The 27,396-nt window shown below is 34.5% G+C and overlaps 1 protein-coding gene across 7 annotated transcripts in view; it reads left to right on the plus strand.

The window, feature by feature from the left end:
- Positions 1-27,396, plus strand: part of Tanc2 (tetratricopeptide repeat, ankyrin repeat and coiled-coil containing 2) — a 429,902-nt gene that overhangs the window by 24,600 nt on the left and 377,906 nt on the right. For 6 of the 7 annotated variants that reach the window (XM_048798117.1, XM_048798120.1, XM_048798121.1 and 3 more), the window contains exon 2: positions 27,269-27,358. In XM_048798117.1, coding sequence (XP_048654074.1) covers positions 27,292-27,358 — 67 coding nt within the window. In that variant the 5' untranslated portion in view covers positions 27,269-27,291. Of the gene's footprint in view, positions 1-5,390; positions 5,411-27,263; positions 27,359-27,396 lie in introns of those variants that run through there. The other variant, XM_048798118.1, reaches the window with a different exon arrangement.

The raw sequence follows: 27,396 nt of genomic DNA on the forward strand, positions 1-27,396 counted from the left end.
GTTGGTATTTACCTCCACAGTATTCAGCAGGACCCGGACCGAGAAGCAGTTTCCGCGGGTTCTTTATCCCTGGGCCAGAGCAGTTCCGGGAGCCGGAATTTGGCTGCTCCGTGCTCGGTGTATGTTCTGATAGGAGCAGGCTCCAAGAAGCAGTTTCCGCGGGTTATTTAGCACTGAGCCTGAGTAATTTGTCTGCGAGCCGCAGGCGAATGGCAGCCTGAAATTACCTGTTCTATGGCTGAATGAGCTGCGATCAGTCGAAAACAGGGATAGTGACGTCAGCTCTCCAAGATGGTGGCCGCTGGCTTCCTCTGTGGTCTGACCGGTGTGGAGAACCGAATTGGACCGCTTCCTTCCCCCGTCTCAAACCCAGAATTCAGCACTGAGTACAGTGATTGCACAGCTGGCAGAAGCCCTCAGAAACTGCAGCGCTGCATCTTTGCGTTGCTATCTCCTCGTTTCCCAGCGCGCGCTGCAGACTCTAGCCACGGGGCGATTTGCTCAATAAGCAGCGTGACCCTCCGTGCGGACAAATCTCTCGCGTTTGAGCCCCCGTAGCTGATCCTCGTGTGATGGAAATCCATCCTCTAGGTTTTGGAGCACCCCAATTTTGCTGGAAATTCCTAACAAGATAGCTTTTAGCCGTTCTAACTCGTCATTCTCCCGCACAGTGACGCGGTACATGGGGGTAATGCTCTCCCTTCGCCGCCATCTTCCCCTCAATCAGTCTTATATCTTTGTTTACTGTCTGTGTTAATCAGCTTTCTATCACTGTTAACAAAATGCGTGGTGTAATCAACTTATAAAGGGTAAAAGATTGATTTTAGCTGACAGTTTTTGAGTTTCCAGTCCATGCTTGGTTGGTCCTGTCTGTGTGGCCCTATGGTGAGGCAGCATATCATGGTGGGAGCACATGGTTGGAAAAAACCTCACATCATGGCGAGGAAGATAAAAGAAGGCAAAAAGCATTCCAGGGGCCCATAGTCCCCTTCAAGGGCAGTCCCCCTTCTACTAGGTTCTATATGTTAAAGGTTCCATCACCTCTCTATAGTGCAGCATTCGGGATCAAACTTCTAACAAATGGGCCTTTTGGCAGGCAGGAACATTCAAGATCCAAACTCTAGTATTGTTTATATACTGACAACTTCCAGATGTGTGCATCCAATCTAGATTTCTTTTCCAAATCTCAGATTCTTTTTTCTTTTTTTAGCTGCTTACTTGATATTTCTACTTGGATGTCTAAGAGACATCTTAAGCATGTTTGCTTAGAATTAAACTCACTATCCTCTTATTTCCTCCTTACTTATGGTTCTTTCCATCTTGTTGACAGCAACTCCATCCTTCCATTTGTTTACAACACTGGTGTAATCTTTGATTTCTCTCTTTCCCTTCCCAAGTTCAGTATGTCAGGAGATCTGTTGGCTATGCCTTTGAACATACCTAATACTAGACCACTCTTGACTATTTTCATCCTTGTCTGAGCTGCTAATACCACTTACCTGGGATAGCTTCCTAATTTTCTTCTACAGTTTCTTTCCAACACAAGTAGTCAGAGTGATCTTTTTAAAGTATACCAGATCTTGTCTTTAGTCTTAATGCTTGCCCCGTGACTTCCCATCTTACTCAGAATAAAAGTAAAGTTTTTATAAGAATAATACCCTACACATTGTGGTTCCACTCCTCTGATTTCATCATCATCTTCTAATCTAACCATTCCTGTCCCCTGATCCACTGTATTCTTAGTTTTACAGGTCTTTATACTTGAATAAACTGAGTATACTTTTGAGTATATTTAGGACCTTTGCATTTAGGATTTTTTTCCGCCTAGAATTCTCTTTCCCCAGGTATCTATATAGCTTACTCCATCAACTTCTTTAGCTTTTTTGCTTACCCTAAATTAAAATTATAATCTTCTAGCCTCCTTCTCCCTTATCCCCCAATATTCCAGCTCCCCTCTGCTTTATTTATTTCTTCCTATAGGATTTAATACATCTAACATGCTGTTTTGTTTACTTATTAATATAGACTCTAAGCTTATCTGCCTGTTTCCTTTCTATAATATCAGTATCTAGTATTATGCTGTGTACATAATAGATAATTAATAATTACTTGTTGAATGACTTGGAAGAATTAATTAGCTCTCTTTGAAACTCAGAGCTCTTTACAAATCTTGAGTCTTAATTTTTTTTCTTTTTTCAGCTTGGATCAGTGGTTCTCAAACTTCAGCATGCCTCATGATCAACTGGAGGACTTGCTAAAACACAGGTTCTAGACCCTAGCCCCAGTTTCCAATTTAGTACATCTAATTGGGGCTGGAAAATTTGTATTTCTTTCTTTCTTTTGAATTTTATTTACTTCAATTTTATTATTAATTGCTTGATTTTAGCTTTTTCATACTTATTCCTCCTTAAAACACTTTGTTTTCTTTTTTAAAAAATAATTTATTTTACAGTAGAATGCATTTTGACATATACTACACAAATGGTGCACAACTTCTCATTCCTCTGGCTGTACATGGTTCAGAGTCACTCCACTAGTGTAATCATACATGTATATAGGGTAATAATGCTTGTTTTGTTCTACTGTCCTTCCCATCCCCACAACCCCTTCTCTCCCCTGACTCCTCTTTACACAAACCAAAGTGCCTTCATTCTTCCCTATTCCCCCTGCCCCAGTATGGATCAGCCTCCTCTTATCAGAGAAAGCATTTGGCTTTTGTTTTTTTCTGATTGGCTTATTTCACTTAGCATAATGTTCTCTATTTCCATCCATTTACCTGCAAATGCCATAATTGCATTGTTCATTAAGGCTGAGAAATATTCTATTGTGTACATATACCATATTTTCTTTATCTATCCCTCTGTTGAAGGGCATCTAGGTTGTTGGTTCTATAGTTTAGCTATTGAGAATTCAGCTGCTATAAACATTGATGTGGCTGTCTCACTGTAGCATGCTGATTTTAAGTCTTTTTGGTATAAACCGAGAAGTGGGATAGCTGGGTCAAATGTTGGATCCATTCCAAGTTTTCTGAGGCATCTCCATACTGGCTTCCATAGTGGTTGCACCAATTTGCAGTTCCACCAACAATATACTTCTCCCCCACATCCTTGCCAACACTTATTATTGCTTGTGTTCTTGATGGTTGCCATTCTGACTGGAGTGAGATGAAATCTTGGAGTAGTTTTAATTTGCATTTCTCTAATTGCTAGAGATGATGAAAAGTTTTTTCATATTTTTGTTGATATATTGTATTTCTTCTTCTGTAAAGTCTCTGTTCAGTTCTTTAGCCCATTTATTGATTGGGTTATTTGTTTATTTTGGTGTTAAGTTTTTTGAGTTATTTTTTTCTTTTTTTTAATATTTATTTTTTTAGTTGTAGTCGGACACAATATCTTTATTTCACTTATTTATTTTTATGTGGTGCTGAGGATCGAACCCAGGGCGTTGTGCATGTAAGGCGAGCTCTCTACTGCTGAGCCACAACCCCAGCCCTGAGTTCTTTATGTATTTGAAGATTAGTGCTTTATCTGAGGTGCATGTGATAAAGATTTTTTCCCATTCTGCAGGCTCTCTCATCATGTTGTTGATTGTTTCCTTTGCTGAAAAGAAGCTTTTTAGTTTGAATCCATTTTATTTCTTATGTTTCAGGAGTCTTGTTCAGGAAGTCAGGTCCTAAGCCAACAGGATGAAGATTTGGGCCTACTTTTTCTTCTAATAGGCTCAGGTTCTCTGTTCTAGTGTCTAAGTCTTTGATCCACTTTGAGTTGATTTTTGTGCAGGGTGAGAGATAGATGTTCAGTTTCATTCTGCTACAAATGGATTTCCAGTTTTCCCAGACCATTTATTGAAAAGGCTATCTGTTCTCTAATATATGTTTTTTGGCATCTTTGTCTAGAATGAGATAGCCATATTTATGTGGATTTGTCTCTGTATCTTTGTACCATTGGTCTACATGTCTGTTTTGGTACCAATAGCATGATTGTTTTTCTGGTCCTATGAAGAATGTCATTGGGATTTTTATAGGAATTGCAATGAATCTGTATAACAGTTTTGGTAGTATGGCTATTTTGACTATATTAATTATGCCTATCCAAGAGCATGGGAGACCTTTCCATCTTCTGATGTTGTCTATAATTTCTTTCTTTAGTGTTCTATAGTTTTCATTGTAAAGGTCTTTCACCTCCTTTTAAATATTGATTCCCAAGTATTTTATATATTTTTTGAAGCTATTGTGGAAAATCTACATTTCTTTTAATAATTTTTTTAAATTTTTTATTTGTTGATGGACATTTATTTATTTGTATGCTGTGCTGAGAATCGAACCCAGTGCCTCATGCATGCTAGGAAAGTGCGTTACTGCTGAGCCACAACCCGAGCCCCTGGAAAATCTACATTTCTAACAAGTTCTTAGGTGTTGTTGATGCTGCTGCTATAATGACCACATTATAAGAACTGCTAATATAAAAATGCTTTCTTACATCTTTGATTTCTTCTTTCATTTCTTTATCTTTTTTTCCCTGAAACTCTCATGTTGGGTTTCCTGAATCTGCCCTCTGAATTTCTTATCTTGACCTTTTGATTTCTGAAACAGGAATATACTTTTTTTTTCTTTTTTTGAGACATGATATGAATCTGTTAAGGCAAGATTGCAATAAATCACTGAGTCAGTCTTAAAGCAGTAGATGGAACCTTTATTCACCAGCTGGTGGTCCAGATCCACCAGCTGATGGGACAAGGGATAGGCTACAAGTCTATACCCTTCAACCCCCTCCTGGGTTTGAGTACAACTTTTATAGTCCAAAATCATATTAAAGTATAAGTTGCTTTTGCTGTCATTCAAAATCATAAACAAACATCATGAAATCTAAAATCATAAGCAGAAAACGTTCCTAGTTGAGTACAAGTTAAAGAATGGTTACTAACATCTGTACAATCAATCTCTGACAGGTACATTGTCCAAGAAAAATGGAAACCAAAGAGAGAACACTTTTACATTTTATAAGAATTGCCATTTTGTGTTTGCCAAACATGCTCTGTTAAGTAAGCAACTATTGATGGGTACAGAGGTGGGGCTTTCCATGGGAGAAGCATTTCTGACATGATGTGGAGTCTCATGGCAAAATGGAGTCTGTCTGGTCATTGCCCATATAGCCTGGCCCATAACAAATCAAAGCAGTCTTATGGTTGTTGCCTAGGGTAGGCTTGAACTCTTTATCCTCCAGCTTTAACTTCCCAAGTAGCTGGAATTACAGTTGTGCACCACCATGCCTGGCTTGAATGTTCTTTTAATAATGACCATTTCTCTTGCACCTTTTTTTAGCTTTGAAGTCATGGTGGTTTGTTTGTTTGTTTATTTGTTGGTATTGGGAATTGAACCCAGGGACGCTTAACCACTGAGCTACATCCCCAGTCCTTTTCATTTTTTATTTCTCAGACAGGATCTTGCTAAGTTGCTTGGGGCCTTGCTAAATTGCTGAGGGTGGCTTTGAACTTGTGAACTTAACTATAATTTCTTTTTTTTTTTTTCCTGTACCAGGACTCAGAGGTACTTGACCACTGAGCCACATCCCCAGTCCTAATTTGTATTTTATTTAGAGATAGGGTCTTACTGGTTGCTTAGCACTTTGAACTTGTGATCCTTCTGCTTCAGCCTCCCAAGCTGCTGGGATTACAGGCATGTGTCACCGCACCTGGCTTTAACTATATTTTCTAAGGAGTAACCATGTGAGAATAATAATACCCCAGCATTTTGTCACACTTAAAATTGGAATAGAAAATTTTTTTCATTTGAAAAAAAAAAAAAGAGACCCATAGTAGTCAAAACAATCCTTAGTGAGAAAAGTGAAGCAGGAGGCATCACAATATTGGACCTCAAATTCTATTACAGAGCTGTAGTAACAAAAATAGCATGGTACTGGCACCAAAACAGACATGATGACCAGTGGTAGAGAATAGAAGTCACAGAGACAAACCCACATAAATACTGTTATCTGATACTTGATATAGGTAATAAAAACATACAATGGAGAAAAGATAGCCTTTTGAACAAATGGTTCTGGGAAAACTGGAAGTCCATATATAGTAGAATGAAATTTAACTTGTCTCTTACCTGCACAGAACTCAACTGAATGTGGATCAAAAACCTAGGAATTATACCAGAAATCCTGTACCTGCTCGAAGAAAATGTAGGCCCAGTACTCCAACATGTTGGCTCAGGAACTGACTTCCTTAACAAGACTCCTAAATTGCAAAAAGTAAAATAATTAAAAATTAATGGGGTGGTATCAAATTAAAAAGCTTCTTGGCAGCAAAGGAAATAATTGGGCATGAAGAAAGACGCTACAGAATGGGAGAAAATCTTGGCCAATTGCTTCTCAGACAGGGCATTAACATCCAGGATATAACTCAGAATACTTAACACCAAAAAACAACCCAATCAATAAATGGGCAAAGGAACTAAATAGACAATTCTCAAAAGAAGAAATTCGAATGTTCAGTAAATATATGAAAAAATGTTTCATTATCTCTAACAATTAAGAGAAATGCAAATTAAAACTACACTGAGAATTTATCTCACTCCAGTCAGAATGGCAACAATCAAGAATACAAACAACAATAAATTTTGGCAAGGATGTGGGGAAAAAGGTACACTCGTACATTGCTGATGGGACTGCAAATTGGTGCCACCACTCTGGAAAGCAGTATGGAGGTTTCATAAAATACTAGGAATGGAACAATCATATGACCCAATTATCCCACTCCTTTGTATATATCTAAAGGATTTTAAATCAGCATACTACAGTGACACAGCCACATCAATGTTTACAACAGCTTGATTGACCGTAGCTAAGGCATGGAGCCAACCTAGATGCCCTTCAATAGATGAATGGATAAAGAAAATGTGGTATGGGGCTGGGATTGTGGCTCAGTGGCAGAGCACTCGCCTGGAACACATGAGGCACTGGGTTCAGTCCTCAGCACCACATAAAAATAAATAAAATAAAGGTATTGTGTCCATCTACAACTAAAAAATTTAAAAAAAAAGAAAACGTGGTACATATACACAATGGAATATTACTCAGTCATAAAGAAGAATGACTTTATGACATTTGCTGGTAAATGGATGGAACTGGAGACTACAATGCTAAAGGTTGAATGTTTTCTCTGATATATGGGAACTAATCCAGAATAAGTTGGGGGAGGATGAAAAAAAAGAATAGAAGATAGTTAATGGAATAGACAAAAGGGAATGAAAGGAAGGGAGGAAGAATGGGATAGGGACAGACAGTGAAATATGAATATACCACAGTAAATCTCACATCACTTACATCCCTAAGACACTAATTAAAAAAAAAAAACTAAGTAAATAGCAGAAAGATCAGTAGAATAGAGGGAAGGTAGTGGGGGAGGGGGCAGGGAAGGGAAAGAGGAAGTACTGGGGCATGAGTTAGACCAAATTATATTCCATACTTTTGTAATTATGTCAAAATAAATTCTGTTGTATAACTAAAAAGGATCAATAAATAAAATTGGACTAGAAAGAATATACTGAAACAAAAATCTTATGCAGTTTAGTCAATAAATTAATCAAAATGTGGTATATATAAACAATAAAATGCCAATAAGCCTTTAAAAAGAAGGAAATTATGTCATTTGTGACAACATGGATGAAACTACAGGCTATTGTGCTAAGTAAAATAAACCACATGCAGAAAGATAAAATATTGCATGCTTTCACTTCTATATGGAAACTAAAAAAGTTGAACACATAGAAGTAGAGAGAAGAATGATAGTTACCTGCTGGGCACTGCAGCACATACCTGTAATTCCAGCAACTTGTGAAGCTGAGACAGGAGGATTGCAAGTTCAATGCCAGCCTGGGCAACTTAGCAAGACCCTCCCTGTCTCAAACAAAGCAAAACAATTTTTAAAAACTAAGAGGCCTGGGGAGGTAAGTGAGTTCAACCAGTAGGACCTAAATAAATAAAAGAATGGTATGTACTAGAGGCTAGAGTGTAAGGGAAATGGAGAGATTTGGTCAAAGGGTACAATGTTTCAGTTAGGAGTTTCATCATTCTGCAATACATATGTATAGTATCACTTTATACTCCACAAATACATACAGTTATAATTTAGAAATGTCCAATAAGAAAGAAAAATAAATTATCTTAATTTTTAGTGGATATATTACTTGGATTTTATGTTAGTAATTCAGTTTAACTTTTTTAAGAAACAATGCTAATCTTTTTTTAGCTTTATTTTATTCATATATTTTTATGTGGTGCTGAGGACTGAACCCAGTTCTCGCAGGTGCGAGGCGAGCTCTCTACTGCTGAGCCACAACCCCAGCCCCAGTTTAACTTTTTTTAAAGTTAATTGTTTTCCATACCATTGAAAGTCTTCATAACTCTCTTGGTTTTGAGAGTCTGCTATCCTTTCCATGGTAAGCATAGTTATATTTTGTTGTTATCCTTTCAGATCTGATCTTTTCCTATGTAGGTTTGTAAATGTACACATTTTTGTCTATTATAAATGAATGGATCACACTATATATTTTCTATATTTTGATTTTTTTTCAATAATTATATTTTAGAATCTTTTCCCTTGGCCATATATTAGCACTATTTTGTTATTTTGAAAAACTCAAACAATGCTTATAATGAATATTATTGTATTTCTTTTTGGATATCCATATGTTTTTTTAAAAGATAGCTTTCTAGAAGTGAAACATTTCAGTCAGAGTATCTGCATTTAGAACCTGGAAAAGCTGTTGCTGCTATTGATGCATAACATACTGCTATTATTTGTCTTTTTATATAAACACACACACATATACAATTTGAACTTTTGGAAACTTTAGTTGTACTGTCAATTTTGGAGAAAGTATCTCAGTTTACTGTTAAGTTGGAACTGTAAAGAAATTAGCAGCCATAATGGTCTAGAAACATTAAACTTATTTTTTTTCCTATTTGTACAGGGGTAGTGCACTGTGTTAAGTATGTAAGGTCTTATCTATATGGGTTTGATGACAGAAACTAATAAAGTATTCTCTAAATAATGAACAAATATCTGCACTTAACATTTTGGTAGATAGAGCCAAGTTGCACCTGTCCAAGAATACCTATTCCAATATTCATGGCCACCAGTTATATAAAAGGTCCTATTCCTCTTTCATTCTTTCATTCTTGTCTGTAGTAGAAACTATAGGTTTTAATTTTATCAACCTATTGAATCAAAAATTATTTAATTTGACTTTTCCTTATTTTTAGAAAAGTTGAATATCACACATGTGAGGTCATTTGTATTTTCTGTGAATTTCTTGTGTAGATGCTTTGCCTCTGTTTTTATGTTGTTGGTTTTTATTGTCTTGTAGGAGCTCTTTATATAAATAAAATAATCCTTTGTAAAATTTTAGTTAAAGGCATTTTCTCTTGATATTTTATTTATCTGTTTAATTTTGAGCATGGTATCTTTGTATTGCAAAAATTTTCATTTTTAAATATTTAATACTTTTTTTCAGGGTTTCTGGAATTTGAATGTTACTTTAGGAGGCCTTCTACTCTAGATTTTAAAATATTTCATATTTTACTCTAATACCTATAATAATGTTGTTCTTTAATTTTAAGGTGAATTTTCTGAATTGTCAAAGTAATTTTAGTTATACTTCATTTTAATCCCCTTGATAGACTTCTATAAACTGAAAGTTTTTTCAGAAGAACATCTAGAATTTGTTTTTGTTTTTTTTTTAATTTTTAAAATTTTTATATGACAGATTGCAGTACAAGTCTTATTACACATGTAGAGCACAATTTTTCATATCTCTGGTTGTATACAAAATATAGTCATACCAATTCTTGTCTTTATATATGTACTTTGGATAATAATGTTCATCACATTCCACCATCATTTCTAACCCCATGCCCTCTCCTTTACCCTCCCACCCCTCTGCCCTAACTGGAGTTCGTCTATTCCTCCCATGCTCCCCCTCACTACCCCACTATGAATCAGCCTCCTTATTAAAAAAAAAAAAAAAAAAAAACCCGAATTTGGTTTTTTGGAATTGGCTAACTTCACTTAGCATTATCTTTCCCAATTCCATCCATTTACCTGCAAATGCCAAGATTTTATTCTCTTTTATTGCTGAGTAATATTCCATTGTGTATATATATGCCACTTTTTTTTTTTTATCCATTCATCTACTGAAGGGCATCTAGGTTGGTTCCACAGTTCAGCTATTGCGAATTGTGCTGCTATAAACATTTATGTGGCTGTGTCCCTGTAGTATGCTGTTTTTAAGTCCTTTGCGTATAGACTAAGGAGAGAGGTAGCTGGGTCAAATGGTGGTTCCCTACCCAATTTTCCAAGAAATCTCCATACTGCTTTCTATATTGGCTGCACCAATTTGCAGTCCCACCAGTAGTATATGAGTGTACCTTTTCCCCCACATCCTTTCTAACACTTATTGTTGTTCATATTCATAATAGCTGCCATTCTGATTGGAGTGAGATACTATATTACAGAGCAATAGTAACAAAAACAGCATGGTATTGACACCAAAACAGAGGTAGACCAATGTACAGAATAGAGGACACAGAGACTAACCTACAAAATTACAATTATCTTATATTAGACAAAGGTGCTGAAAATATGCATTGGAGAAAAGATAGCCTCTTAAACAAATGATGCTGGGAAAACTGTAAATCCATATGCAACAAAATGAAATTAAACCCCTATCTCTCAACATGCACAAAACTCGAACTCAAAATGGATCAAAGATTTAGGAATAAAACCAGAGACCCTGTGTCTAATAGAAGAAAAATTAGGCCCTAATCTCCATCATGTGGGATTAGGCCCCAACTTTCTTAATAAGTCTCCTTTGGCACAAGAATTAAAATCAAGAATCAATACATGGGATAGATTCAAACTAAAAAGTCTCTTCTCAGTAAAAGAAATAATCTGTGAGGTGAATAGAGAGCTTACATCTTGGGAGCAAATCTCTATCCCTCACTCTTCAGATAGAGCACTAATCTTTAGGGTATATAAAGAGCTCAAAAAGCAAAACACCAAAAAAATCAAATAACCAAATCAATAAATGGGTCAAGGACCTGAACAGACGCTTCTCAGAAGATGATATACAACCAGTCAACAAATATATGAAAAAATATTCATCATCTCTAGCAATTAGCAAAATGCAAATCAAAAACTACTCTAAGATTTTACCTCACTCCAGTTAGAATTTGATTTTTATGTCATTCTTGCATATGAAGTACCAGATAAAATGGTAGAGAAAAGACTCACAAGGAGAAGGATTGGGGGGGATGTTAAAGAATAGGACCATTATTTTTCATCTAATTTCTAACATGTTTCTCAAACTCATATGGTTCATTCTATAGCATATTGTGGTATGAGTATTCTGTAAATATTAATGGAGCAAACACGTAAGTTGTAATAATGCATTTTTTCACTCTATCTTACCAAGGACACCTTTCATGATTAAACCTTTTTATTCTTTGATCATCTTATAGGATTTTTTTATATTAATGAATATAATACCTATTTTTTTAATAATTGGATTTATATGTGTTAGTTGAAATCCCTGCATTTCATTGCTTTACTGATAATTTAACACTACTTCTGAGTAATTTAACACATTCTCTTAAATGAGAACTTTGGTGGAATATTTCTGTTATCAATCTGGTTGTTGGATTCTTTTCTATGTCTTTTTACATACTCAGGATTGTGTTCAGCCCAAGGTATTGGCTTAATCATAGGATTTTTTTCCCCCAGGTAACAGGAAATCTGGATACAGGCAGTCCAGTTTATAGCAGTTCTACAATGCCTTCAGGGACACAGGCTCTGCTATCCTTAAGGGGGCTTTTACCATATAATTTCAAGATGGCTATTATCTTTTCAGTTATTTTAGCTATTTATTAGCAAATAATAGTTTTTATTGCAACTTTTCTCACAAGACTTATGCTTTCATCTCATTTGTTGTATCTGGATCATGTTACAATGATGGGATATAAGAGAGAATGGAAAGTTGAAGTTTTAGGCCCATTACTGCCTCTTCCAAAATTAGTATTCTGTTAATAAGGAAGAGAGTGAGAATTTGGGGTAGATAGCTGGCAGTCGATAGGTGATAGGCAATCATATATCTCTGATCCTTAAAATAGCCTGGAAGATGAGATGGTATGTTCATTGAAGAAGAGCATCAGAAAGGCTACATGCTTATATAGTCAGACAGCTAGTCATTGGTAGAACCAAGGAAATGGACAGAAGTTAATCTATGTCCAAAGCTCTTTCTCTCTCTCTCTCTCTCTCTCTCTCTCTCTCGTCCTTTTAGCAGCAGCCTGGTTTAAGTAAACATTTTACATACATAGTATCCAAAATATTTTAATTAAATGTGATGCTCTTAGACTAGTTTATTGGTGTTTAAAAGTGAGGCTCTACTAACTACATCTTTTTGATATACCTATAGTATTTTTGCTTGGCGTAATATTTTTTTCCTTTCACAATAAGACATATTTGGGAAACCAGATTACTCTGTTTTCAGGATGTATTTTAGACATACTCTCTTATTCTACTTTTCTTCAGCACTTAAGTTTTACTCAAACTACAGTGAGGTTTTCTCTAATTGTATGTTGGGAATAGTGGTTCACATAAGAGTGATTTATGAAATTTAAATGTAGTTGATCTACAGTGAGATTATGTGTTAGGCATAACAACAATTGCTTTGGTTTGTAGCCCCAAAATAAGCAAATCAGGAATTTGAAATGAAATAAGGAAGGGGAAAACTTCAGTGATATACAATAAGGGCTACAGATACAGGGCAAGATAATAAAATGATTCTCATTGAATATGATTTACAAAATTAACACTTAGGTACAGCTTTGAAATTTTTGTTAGAAGTCAAAACTTGTACCAGCTCCAGTTATTCAGCATGCCCAGGAACTATACATTAGAGCTAGAAGGAAGCAAGATTAATGTTGTGCTTTCCTTCAGGATGGCAAAAAGAAATCAAGATTTTTGTGTGAACTTCTCTTGAACTTCATTTCAGGGATTGCATGAGAAATTATTTTTCTTCTGCAAACACATATAATAGGCACTTAAAAATGTTTATGTAATCTCTCCCTCTTGTAAACTACTATTACACTTTGTATTTTTCTTATGATATATCTTTGTATTTTCTTATGATATCACAATAATTCTATTGTGAATTATTCCTGGGTTCACTCTTTTATTACCAGGTGTTCCTTTTTGGCAGGAACTGTTTATTAACCTTTAAAAAATTCCTGTAGTACCTGCCTAGGGCCTTTTACTTAGGTTATTCTTAATAAACACCAAATTAATAGAAGAGCAGAAGATGTTTTATATATAGGTAAATATTAGAAAAAGATTTGAGGCAGGATTGCCATCTATATGTCAAATATCTTAGAAGTAGAGATGTATTGCTAACCCTAAAAGCATAATTCATAAAGAATTTTAGCTGATATGTTATGAAAATATTTTTTTGCTGTGTTTGTGTGTGTTTTGGTTATTTTTGTTATTATTTATAAATATTCTTAATGCCTGGACTTATTACTCTAAAATGAAGGTTTAATTTTAACTTCAGAGGAGGCATGTTGAACCTATTCATTACATTGCTTGGAGAAACCAACAGAAAACAAATGATGCAGAAAGTACTTGTGATAGATCTGTAAATTCTCTCTTCATCTGACCTTTTATTAAACTAGTGATAAAAGAGTAGTGTAACATTAAAATATTTCATTAGGTGAATCTAATGAAGGTTAAGGTTAAGGTTAAAATTGTAGGTTAAGAATCAACATTTTTGAACTTTTAATGTGATTTTGGATGTTTTTAGTGTTGTCAGTGGGTATGCACTGAAACATTTTAGATTGGTAGGATAACTCTTTGAGGAAGGAGTCAACTTGAAAGGTAAAGATTTGTTAAGAGAGCTCTTTCCATCTCTATTCTCTCAGATATTCTCTGTTTTGTGGGAATTCGTACTGATATAATAAATAATTTAAAATTTATATTGACTTCAATAGTGAATAAATACTTTAAAAAATAACTTTATTTTAACAACTCCTCCTCCTCCTCCTCCTCCTCCTCCTCTTCTTTTTAATGTGGTGCTGAGAATCGAACCCAGTGCCTTTCATGTGCTAAGGCTAATGCTCTACTGCCATCCCCAAACAGCCTGGGCAGCTGAACTAAGATGGCTGGTGTGAATTTGCAGGAATACAAAATAAAACACAAACACAACTTACCTTTACCCAAGCTTCAGGACGGCTTCCTGTCTCTTAGCCTCAGGCTCCCCAAAAGGCTCAGAAGTCAGCTTTTATTGGGGTGGACTCTGTTCTTAGGAAGTTCTATCCATAAAAGGGCAGAAGGGGTAGGCTTACAAAGGAACAGGTGAGTATAACTCAACCCTAGGGTTATGACCACAAAGAAGACCTCCTTACTACCCGAGTGGTTTCTGCCCAAGCCACAGTGAATGTAGTGGTTGGTCAGAGCCTGAAGCATCAGGACTGCAAGGCGTGGTCATTCAGTGTGGCTCCCCACACTCTACCACTGAGCCATAATCCCCGCCTGTAAATTAATACTTGAGGATAATAAAAATGTTTTGGAACTAGACAGAGATTGTGAATTTAGTGTGTGTCACACTGTATTTTGTTATTTAAATAAAAATTTTATTCACATATAAATACTTAAAATGAAAGGTTTTTTTTAAAATTACAAAAGAGAAGTGTATACCTAATAAAAAGTTCATCTTTATCTCCTTTTCAGCCCTGCACTCGCCTGTAAGAACCATGTAACTCTCCCAGGTTTTACTCCACAGTTCTAAATATATACAGATTAAAAACACAGTTTTTGTGTTAATTTAATAAGACCCTACTGTACATATTGCTCTGTGACTTGTTTTTTTCACTTAAGGATAAAACTTGGAGAGTTTTTCCTTTTAGAACAAATAGATGTACTATACATTTTTAAATCCTGCATTGTATTCTATAGTTTTTGTATCTCATATGCCAAAATTATTTCCCTATTAATATACTCTCTTTCTTTCTGTCCTTCCTTCTTTCTGTCCTTCCTCCCTCCCTCCTTAAATTAATAAACTTTACAATTTAGAGCAATTTTAGCAAAATCTAGAAGGAAGTACAAAGATTTCCTGCCTGAACATGTGCAGTCTTCTCACTATCGAAATCCTGCACTAAAGTGATTTGTTAAAATAGATGAACCTACATTGACACATCATTATTACTCAAAAGTCCATAGTTTTCATTAGGGTCCACTCTTGGCATTGTACTTTCTGTGAAGTTTGACGAATGTATAATGACTATATACCTTACTGTAGTATCTTACAGAGTTTTAATGCCCTACAAATCCTCAGTGCTCTGGCTAGGCCTTGGCAACCATTAATCTTTTTATTGTCACCCTAATTTGCCTTTTCTAGAATGTTTTATAGTCAGAACCATAAGATATACAGCCTTTTCAGATTGGCTTCTTTCAGTTAGTATCTTAGTCTGACTGGGTGGCTATAACAAAATGCCATAAACTGGGTGGCTTATATAGTGTCAAAAATTTATTTCTCACAGTTCTACTGGCAGCTGGGAAATCCAAGATCAAGGTGCTTGCTGATACAGTGTCTTGAGGGCTGCACAATATTCCATTGTTTGAATGTTTCACACTCATCTACTGAAGGACCCTCTGGTTGCTTCCAAGTTTTGGCAGTTGGGAATAAAGATGCTATAAATATTCATGACTTCCTTCATTTTTCATGTACCGTTAGAATGTGAGGCATTACAGTTGACATTATTGAGAATACAGATGTTCTGGAACTTATTGGAACTACATTGTCTAGATGTGAATACCAGCTCTAATGTCTGTCCATACTGTTGTCTGTTATTAGGACTGTTGTATTAAATGAGTGATAAAAACAAAATATAGCACCCCTACAGAACACTAAAAAAAAAAAAAAACTAGGGATAACAGGAACGTATCTCAACATTGTAAAAGCTGTCTATGCTAAGCCCCAGGCCAACATCATTCTAAATGGAGAAAAATTGAAAGCATTCCCTCTAAAAACTGGAACAAGACAGGGATGCCCTCTTTCACCACTTGTATTTAACATAGTTCTTAAAACTCTAGCCAGAGCAATTAGATGAAAGAAATTAAAGAGATACAGATAGGAAAAGAAAAACTTAAATTATCACTAATTGCCAATGATATGATTCTATACCTATCAGATACAAAAAATTCTACCAGAAATTTTCTAGAACAAATGAATTCGTCAAAGTAGCAAGATATAAAATCAACACCCATAGATCAAAGGCATGTCTGTACATCAGTGGCAAACCTCTGAAAGAGAAACTAGGAAAACTACCCCATTTATAATCGCCAGAAAAAAAAAAAGGGTGGGGGAATAAATGAAAGAGGTGAAAGACCTCTAAAATGAAAACTAGAGAACACTAAATAAAGAAACTAAAGATGACCTTAAAAGATGGAAAGATCTACCTTGCTCTTGGATAGGCAGAATTAATATTGTCGAAATGACCATACTGCCAAAAGCACTATACAGATTTAATGCTATCCCAGTCAAAATACCAATGATATTCCTCATAGAAATAGAAAATGCAATCATTAAATTCATCTGGAAAAATAAGAGACCCAGAATAGCTAAAGCAATCCTTAGCAAGAAGAGTGAAGCTGGTGGCATTACTGTTCCAGACCTTAAACTATACTACAGAGCAATAGTAACAAAACCAGCATGGTATTGGCACTAAAATAGACCTGTAGACCAATGGTAGAGAATTGAGGACCCAGAAACAAATCCACATAATTATAGTTATATTAGATCAAGGCACCAAAAACATATATTGGAGAAAAGATAGCCTCTTCAACAAATGGTGCTGGAAAAATGGGAAATCCACATGTAACAAAATGAAATTAAACCTCTATCTCTCACCACACACAAAACTCAGTGGGAATCAAGGACCTAGGAATTAAACCAGAGACCTTGTATCTAATGGAAGAAAAAGTAGGTCCAAATCTCCATCATGTCGGATTAGGCCCCAACTTCCTTAATAAGACTCCTATAGCTTAAGAATTAAAACCAAGAATCAATAAATGGGATGGTTTCAACTGAAGAGCTTCTTAGCAAAAAAAAAAAAAAAAAAGTGAATAGTGAGCCTACAAGCACATCAGAGAGAGCACTAATCTTTAGGATATATAAAACACTCAAAAACCTTAATACCAAAAAAAAAAAAAAAACCCCAATCAATAAATGGGCCAAGGAACTGAGCAGACACTTCTCAGAAGATGATATACAATGAATCAACAAACATGAAAAAATGTTCAATATCTCTAGCATTTAGAGAAATGCAATTCAAAACTAAGATTTCATCTCACTCCAGTCAGAATGGCAGCTATTAAGAATACAAACAAGAATAACTGTTGGCAAGGATATGGGGGAAAAGGCTCACTCATACATTGCTGGTGGGACTGCAAATTGGTGCAGCCTATCTGGAAAGCAGTATGGAGATTCCTTGGAAAACTTGGAATAGAACCACCATGTGACCCAGATATCCCACCCCTCAGTTTATACCCAAAGGACTTAAAAACATCATATTGTAGTAACTAGCCACATCAATGTTTATAGCAGCACAATTCACAATAGCTAAACTGTGGAACCATCCCAGATGCCCTTCATTAATGAATGATTAGGGAAAACTGTGGTGTATACACAATGGAATATTACTCAGCATTAAAAGGATAAAATTATTGCATTTGAAGGTAAATGGATGGAGTTGGAGAATATAATGCTAAGTAAGGTAAACCAATCCCCCAAAAAACAAAGGTCAAATGTTTTCTTTGATATGAGGATGCTGACTCATAATGAGGATGTGTGGGGAGCATGGGAAGAATGGAGGAACTTTAGATAGGGCAAAGGAGAGGGAGGGGAAGGGAGGGAGCATGGGGGTAGGAAAGACAATGGAATGAGTTAAACGTAATTACCCTAAATACATGTATGAGGACACAAATGGTGTGAAAATACTTTGTGTACAACCAGAGACTTGAAAAATTGTACTCTGTATGTGTAATAGGAAATGAATTGTATTCTGCTGTCGTATGTAACAAGTTAGAATAAATAAATTAAAAAAGTACAGTTGTGGGTTGGGTTAATGAAAATAGTGAAAAGAGGTCCTGGAGGACCTCTAGTTAATTAAGTTAATTAAATTTTGAGGATAAACTAGGCAGTCATGTTTTAGTAGCCTGAGAGACTTCAATATCATCACACTTAAAAGCAAGAAGACTTTATGCCATATAGTGTCAGACTTAAAATTTTAACTGAAAAAAATTATTCTTCATGTTTCTTCTGTCAATATTATTATTCCTTTCTGTCATTAAAAAAAACACTGTTCTGATGTAATCAAATAGTCTCTTAAGATAACATTTTGTTAACTTTTTTTTTTTTTATTGCCAACTCTCCCCATTCTCAAAATATATACAAATGTTGCTTTCAAAAAAAAAAAAAGAGATGATTCTTTGGAAAGAATAGTGATAGTCCTCATCATTTCTTACTTGGGCTACTCTAGGAACTTTCTAATTGGTCTTCCTACAGGTTTTGTGTATGTGTGTGTTGGGGGCGCTAGGGATTGAATACAGGGCCTTGCGCATGCAAGGCAAGCACTCGACCACTGAGTTATATCCTGGGCACCTGTAATCTGTTGTTTATGTAGTAGCCTTTCACCAAGTCCTCTAATGGTTTCCCATTAAGAAAAAAATTCAAAGTCTTTGCCAGGGTCTGTGGTGCCACATCTAATCTGAATCCTGGTTACCTCTGTGACCTCATTTACCATTTCTGATTCTTGTCTAGCCACATAGACCTCCCTGTTGTTCCTTGATCATGCCAAGCTCACTGTGGCCTCAGTATTTTTACAATTGCTTTTTCCTTGGCCTAAGTCTTCATATACATTCTGCAGGCTTACTCTTTCACTTCATTCAGGTCTCTGCTCAAATGTCATCCTCTCAGAGAAGCCTTCCCTGATCTTATTTATGAAAGTGTATACTTTATTTCAATCACTATTACTCTTCACTTTTCTTCTTAGTATTTCTACTACTTGAAATTAATATGCGTACTTGTGTGCCTGTTTCCATGTGTAAACTGAGAAGAAAAACATTTCCTTTTTTTTTTTTTTGAACTTCATGTCTCTAGCTCTTAGACTATTACTTGATTTATAGTAGCAAAGGGTAACTATTAGTTGAAGGCAGTAGAGAAAAAAGGAGATCTAAGGACAGAGATAGTGTAGATTGATAAGAGAATATTGCATGTAACTTTTGGTCAAAAACTGAAGAACTAGATGGGATGATTTTTCTCAAAAAGAAATTATAGTAGGTTTAAAAAGTGGAAATTCAGTTTTACAAAGTATCAAGAACAGGTAAATCCATAGAGAGATACTGGTGTTTGTTAGGGGTTGGGTTCTTAATCTTGGAAGCATGTCAGGTTTTCTCTATTGTGAATTATTTTTTACAGTATCAACTCTTCATATATTTTAATATAGGTTTTAATTCTGTGTGCATGTGTTTACCTTTTAAGTGAACCTTCCCTTATCTCACTAGTCTCTTTTTTTATCTTTTGTCTCTTTTAAAATATTATTTCCTGTTGGTATTTGTAGAGACCTTATCTTTTTGTATTGTCTTTTGGATTTGAATCAGATACTTTAAAAAGTCATCCCTGTCCTTTGATTAGCTTGATTATAAACTTCATGAGGAAACAGATTGTTTTGTTCATTACTGTCTCTTCAATACCTAAGACAGTGCCTAGTATACAATTACAACCACATAGATGTTTGCTGAATGAATAAGTGGATGCATGCTCCTTTTATTTTTTAAAAATTATGCCTCATGTTGATTCGTGTTGAAACTTATCTATGTTAGATGTTTATTACCAGATACAGTGTATGACTTTCCCTTGGCTTTGCCCTTCATTCATTTATTGTTTATTGAACACGCAATATGTGCCAGGTAATGTGCAATTCCATGAATGACAATAACATGATAAACGGTTCACTGCCTCATGGAGCATTTATATATTTAGTGGGGAAATCAAATATAGTACTTGGATTATAGCATTATAAAATAACAAGAATACGGTATTAAAGATTTGGGAATTTTAATTGATAGAGCTAACCTAGCTAATCTAGAGAAAAGTATACGCGAAAAACACATGGAATCAGACAGGCTTTTTGGTTAGCAAAGTTAGATGAGTGAGAACAAATAAAGAATGATTGAACCACTTGAAGATGATGACAATTTTTCTGGGCTTGAAAATACTAGATGAGAGTTGTTTCAGAATTTGACCTGGAGGAAAATTGGTTGTCCAGATGATAGAAGACAATGCAGTGGCAATGGGTGAAGCAAGGCACCAAGAAAGGATTTTCTTTTTTAAAGAAGGGAGCATTTTGAAATATTGATGGAAGGAGCTATTCAAAATGTTATGCATATTGCTATTGTAGTTGCATTTGTTTCTTATTGCTATTGTAACAAATTACCACAAATTTAGTGGCTTAAAACAACACAAATGTATATTTTATAGTTCTTAGATTTCTGAAAGCCAGAAGGTTGAAGTTAGTTTTATATGGAACTAATAAGAAGGTTTTGGTATAGCTGTGTTCCTTCTGGAGGCTCTGGGAGAGAATTTATTTCTTGACTTTTTTATCTTCTAGAGGCCGTCCACAGTCCTTGATTGTGACCCTATCACTTGATGTCTGCTTTTGTCATCATTTCATCCCTTAGTCTTCTGCCCTTCTTTATCTTTTAAGGACCATTTTAATTACATAGGGCCCACCTGGATAAAATCCAGAATAATATCCCTATTTTAAGGTTCTTAACTTAATCACATCTTCAAAGATCCTTCCTCAGGTGAGGTAACACATCCACAAATTCTGGAGATTAGAATATGGAAAACTCTGGGGGAGCCCTTTTTGATTTAATAAATTATTCTCTCTTTTGCAGCACTAGGGATTGAACTCAGGGCCTCGTACATGCTATGCAAGTGCTTTACTACTGAGTTATACATCCATATCCCCTAGAGTGGAGATGTTTAAGGAAATACCTGATTATAAGAATAGTGCAAAAGTTTTTAATAGTTAATTTCATTATTTTAATTATGTAAATATTTGGGTAATTTTGTGCTCTCTTTTTTTGAACAACAGGATCAGATAAGGGCTTTAAATACACAGGAGTGATGTACATTGAAAATGAAAATTGAGGGCTGGGGTTGTGGCACAGTGACAGAACACTTGCCTCGCATATGTGAGGCACTGGGTTCGATAAATAAAAAAAAAAAGAAAATGAAAATTGATTGTGCAATAATAAAATAGTGGAAGGAAACATTGAAATAAGATATTAGTCTCCACCCTTGGTGAACCATTAATAAGTCAGTGCCTCTTGTGGGTGGTTTAGAGCAGGTGTCACAAACATAAAAACTTAGGAGTCATCAGATAACATAATGTCAAAATCAGTTAAAACAATTAGAAGTGATTAGAAATGATTTTGTGGTTTATTTCATTTCTCATGCATTTGTTATTTTTTATAAAATGTTTTAGGACCAGTAAAGAAAAAAATATTTATACCTCCTCAATTAAATTAGTGTAATAATTTATTACCTGTATTAAAATTTTTTATGTCTATTAACGTTAGGGTATCATCTTTTAGATTTTTAGATGAGGGTTTTTTTTTTATCATTTTTGACTCTTAATCTTATTAAATTTTCAATAATAATTTGTTTTAATAATCTGTTATTTATATTTTTGTCCTTTTGAAACTTTGAACAACATTAATATAAATATTATATATAAATATTAGGAGGGTCTGAGACAGATAAAAGTTTGAACTATGACTAGAACTTTCTTGATTTTCCTCCAGGTAAAACTTTTTTAGGTACTGAGGGGCACTAGACCATTGAGCCACATCCCCAGCCCTTTTTTTGTATTTTATTTAGAGACAGTTGTTTTTTGTATTTTATTTAGAGTTGCTTAGCACCTCACTGTTGCTGAGGCTGGCTTTGAACTCATTATCCTCCTGTCTCAGCCCCCCCACCCCCACCCCCGCAGCTGCTGGGATTACAGACATGTGCCACTGCATCTGGCTCCTCCAGGTAAAACTTTGAGCCATGTCTAGAATTTTCATGCCTTTTCCTGACTATCCCTAGTGTTCATTCACCCTATGTAATACTCATTTCTTATTGTTCCAGTTGATTCAGAACCTCTTTTTTTTTTTTTTTGGTCCATTGAAACTTATTTACATCATATCCTTTACTTTCTGTTAGGTTCATATTCTTTTTGTTTTGTTTTGTGTTACCGGGGATTGAACCCAGGGCCTTGCACATATTAGACAAGCACTCTACCACTGAGCCATATCCCCAACTGCACTAGGTTAATATTCTGATTAATGAAGTCTTTGTTCATTTCCTTTATTTCCTTAAGCTGTATTGAGAGCCTCTCATGAACTAGGTATTGAGAATAAAAAGATATATAAGACCAAGTTTCTCTACAAGGGATCTGATGTAGACAGTAACATACAAAAGAAATATAATTGATAAAATTCAGTAAATTTTTTTTTTTTTTAGCAACTCTTGTATACTAGATCTTATCTCTAGTTACAGGGAGGCAGCAGTGAATTATACAAGTAGCTTCCATGCCAAATGGGAGCTTATATTTAGTGGGAGAACTGATACTGAGCAGAAAGACATATATGTCATTTATATATAGGTAAAGTTTTGAAGAAAAATAAGCATAAGGAGAGATGGGTGAAGTTTTGGAGCATAAATCATACCACAAAATTGTTTCCTCCTTGAGTTAAGGATTACTGGTCTTTTGTACCCTATTAATCAGTCATTGGCTGAGGGCCTTTCTAGGATTAGGGTAGGGAGACTTGAAACTCCCAGGCAAGATGATTCCAGTCAGCCAAGGGCAGTTCTCTGGAAAGGTGGGAGCAATTATTTAAATAATTGTGAATAATTTTAGTTAGCTACTTTGAGTCTAGTGTTAAATTTTGCTGTAATTACTTTTATCACATAGCCACCTTCCTGTGTATGCCTCCATCTGTTAATCCATCTTATTTTTTTTATGCATTTTGAAGTAAATTGCAGAATGGGTTTACTTTCCCTATATATTTAAGCATGAATATCATCACGGAGAGTTCACTGTTTGTTTACATTGTTCTTTTAAGTAAAATTTAAATAAAATGTGATGCATAAATCTGTTGTAAACATTTGCTGAGTTTTGACAAATGTATACTCTTGTATATCCCAGATTCCATCGAGACACATCCTGGAAAGTTTGCTCATGTACATTCTTAGTTAGTCCTTTTATCTACCCCCAAGAGACAATCATTGTTATGTTTTTTCTACTGTTAATTAATCTGTTCTTGAGTTTGGTCTAAGTAAAATAATTCAGTGCATTCACTTTTATATAAGGGTTCTTTTATTCTACATTTATATATATATATATATATATATTTATATATATATATACACACACACACACACACACACACATACACACACATACACATACACACATATAATATATATAATTATATATACATAAATATTATATATAAATATAATAAAACTACACATGTACATGTAATTTTTTGGGGGGGTGGATGGGATTGAACTCGGGGGCACTCAGCCATTAAGCCACATCTCCAGCCCTATTTTGTATTTTATTTAGAGACAGGGTCTCACTGAGTTGCATAGTGCCTTGCTATTGCTGAGGCTGGCTTTGAACTCATGATCCTTCTGTCTCAGTCTCCCGAACCACTAAGATTACAGGCATGTGCCATTGCGCCCAGCCGTATATATAATTTTAACCATACTGAACTTTCTAATCCATGAACATTATATATCTCTAATTATTTAGATTGTCTTTAATGTTTTTTCAGCAACATTTTATTCGGTCTCTGTCGAGAATTGGGGAAAAAAAAAAGTTTTGGTTATCTGTGTTCCTGAGGCGTATATGGTGTGCAGTTTTCTTATGTGTTAGGTTTGGAGAATAATATCATGCTGCTGTCATAAAATGTGTTGTGAAGATTTCCTTTCCTTTTCTTTTCTTAATGTTTATAAGATTAGTGTTATTTATTCCTTGACAGCTTAATAGAATTCATCAGTGAAAAAATCTGGCCCTATAGTTTTCTTTTTGGGAAGAGTGTTTGATAAATTGAATTTATTTAATAATAGAGCTCAATTTATTTAATAATAGAGTTGCTGTTCAAACTCATGGTAAGTTGTATTTTTCAAAGAAATGGTTCTTTTCATTTAATATGTTAAATTTGGTATAAAGTTAATAAGGGTCTACTTTTTAGACCCTTAAGAATCTGAAATGATGTTCCCTATTTCATTTCTGATATTGGTAATTTTTTATTTCTCGATCAGCTTTGCTAAGGGTTTGGCAGTTTCATTGCTTTTCTGGTTTGCATTTGTTTTTTATTTCATCAATTTCTGCCCTTTTCTCTTTTCCTTCCTTTGGATTTGATTTACTGTTTTTGAGAAAGAAACTTAATATTGAGTATCATTCTTTTCTTCTAATACATACATTTAAAGTATAAATTCCTTTATAATCAATGCTTTAGTTTTTTCTATATTTCTGTAAGTTATATTTTCATTATCATTCATTGCAAATATTTTTAAATTTCCATTGTGATTTACTTACTTTTGCAACTCATGGATTATTTAGAAGTACATCACTGGTCAATTCATAGGAGATTTACTAGATTTAAAACAAATATTCTCTTCTAGCTTCATTGAATTGTAGGAAAGACTTCAGTCTTTTGAAATTTATTAAGACTTGCTGTTTAACACAAAATATGGTCTATTTTGGTATGTATTTTGTGTATAGTTAGTATATTCTGTTCTTATTTGGAAGAACATTTTATATATACATATATATGTGCATAAATAGTTGGTTAATTTTATAGTTCAAATCTCCTATATTTTAGTATATTTTTCCTGCTTAACCCTATAGCTGTTTACAAAGGTATGTGATTTTTTTATTTGTCTTTCATCTTTTTAGTCTTACATACTTTTGCTTTATTTTATTTATTCGTGGTACTGGGGATTGAACCCAGGGTGCTTTACTGAGCTACATCCCCAACCCTTTTTATTTTTTGAGATAGGGTCTTGCTAAGTTTCCAAGGCTGGCCTTAAACTTGCAGTCCTGTCTCAGCCTTCTGAGTCGCTGGGATTATAGGTGTGCACTACTGTGCCTCTATACTTTTGCTTTGTCTATTTTAAAGCTTTGTTAATTCTGTTACTTTGAACATTCAGATTTAGCATTATGGTATGGAACCCAAGGTTTTGTGCTTGCTAGGCAAAAACTCTACCTCTCAATTATGCTCACAACCATTTTACTTTAATGATGCATATTGTCTTACATCTGTTTTGACTGGAATTTATATACCTGCAGCAGCTTCCTTTTAGTTGTCCTCTGCATGGTATATATTTTTCCATCATTTTACGTTTAATCTCTGTGTGTCTACATATGATTTTTACTATGTTTAACATGATAATGGATGTAATTTGAGTTCCAATTTTCATCTTACTTTTGTTTTGTATTTTGTCCACTTATACTGGGATACTTTTTCTTATGCCTTACCTTTTTTGGTTGTAAGATATTTTAAATTATTCTTTTTATTGCTTAAATTAATTTTAAGAGACATTAGAGACTACTACATGAGTTTTAGAGTTAAAGAAGTCTAATAGAAATTATTTATTATTACCAGACAAAAGGTAGTTTAGAAACTTTAGATCATTTATCCTACTTCTTTTAGGTTGTTGTCACTATTTTAAGTCTACATATGTTTTTAAATTATGAAGATTGATTTTATTTATTTATTTATTTTTACTATTGTTCATGTATACATACCAACATATCGACTCATTCTGTGGCTTTTTCTTTTGTATTTTTATGTGCTTTTAAGGTATGATTTACTTGTGTTTGAGGAACACCTTCTAGTATTCCTTTTAGTAATTATTGTTTTTGCTTCTCTGAATTATCTTTTACTTTATTTTCATTTTCAAAGATATCCTTATCCAAGTTTAGATTTTTGACAGCATTTATTTTCTTTTAGAATTTTAAAGACATCATCCCATTGTCTTCTGATTTTCATCATTTTTGTTGAAAGTCGTCTGTTAGTCTGTTGATTTCTACTATTCAAATATTCTCATTTTTCTCACTCTTCCTAAAAATCTCAATTATATGCATGCTAGAACTTTTCAGTAAGTGTCATATGCTAATAATACTCTTTTCTATATTTTTTCAACCTTTTTCTCTCTTTGCTTTGGTTTGGATATTATCCATTGACTCATGCTCTACTTCGTGTTTATTCCATTCATTCTACTGGACATACCATGGATTGATAATAATTTGGGGAAATTTTGCTATGAAGAAGAACAAGGATTGGGAGCAGTAATTGGACCTTTGGGGAAGATAAATTTGGACTTTATTTTTGGACAGGACACACTAGAATATATTGAAATATGATGTTCAATAGGGGAAAATATTTAAGTTGTGTAAGAAAGAAAAAGAAGACAATTTTTTTTGATAAAGATCCTTGAGATGGTAATATAGAGAAGTTGGAAAGGTTTTTCTGTGATAGAAACACATAGGGAGGATAGACACTGATTAATGTATATCAGTAGTCTTGTGAGATGGAATTCTGGCTTGCCAGTGGAAAGTTTGCAAGTGATATATATATAGAGAGAGAGGGAAAGAGAAAAAGGTCAGGTGTGGAGAGACAGACTACATGTGGGAAAACTGTTTCAGAAATGAAGAATCAAGTAAAGGACTGAATTTGTAGCCACCTAATTATGTTTTCTGTTTCTGTGTGTCTTCAGTGATATTCCACCTTTGTTTCTAGTGTACTCAAAGTATAGTAGTATACTTGTGTGTTTTTAAGATGGAGTTTTGTTATGTTGTCCAGGCTGGCCCCAAACTCCTTCCTGGACTCAGGTGATCTTACTTCACCCTCCTGAGTAACTGGAACTATAAGTATGTGCTACTGCTCATAGTCATAGTACACTTTTAAGGAACTGCATATTTAAATGTTTAGTAAGGTTTTTTTGGTCAATTTTTTTGTTATATGGATATAATTTTTTATATATTTAAACAAGTTAATTGTGTATATACATTTAAAAATTAATTACTACAAATATTTTGAATAGAAAATTAAGTCTTAAAACATTGTTCCATATTTTCTTTTACAGTTTTGTACTAGAACAGTATAACCATGTTTCGGAATAGTCTCAAGATGCTTCTTACTGGTGGGAAATCAAGTCGCAAAAACAGGTCAAGTGGTAAGTGACTATGCTACGTTGATTCTGTTTGATATTTT

The sequence above is a fragment of the Marmota marmota genome, unplaced genomic scaffold (genome assembly GCF_001458135.2).
Source record: "Marmota marmota marmota unplaced genomic scaffold, marMar, whole genome shotgun sequence".
Classification (NCBI taxonomy): domain Eukaryota; kingdom Metazoa; phylum Chordata; class Mammalia; order Rodentia; family Sciuridae; genus Marmota; species Marmota marmota.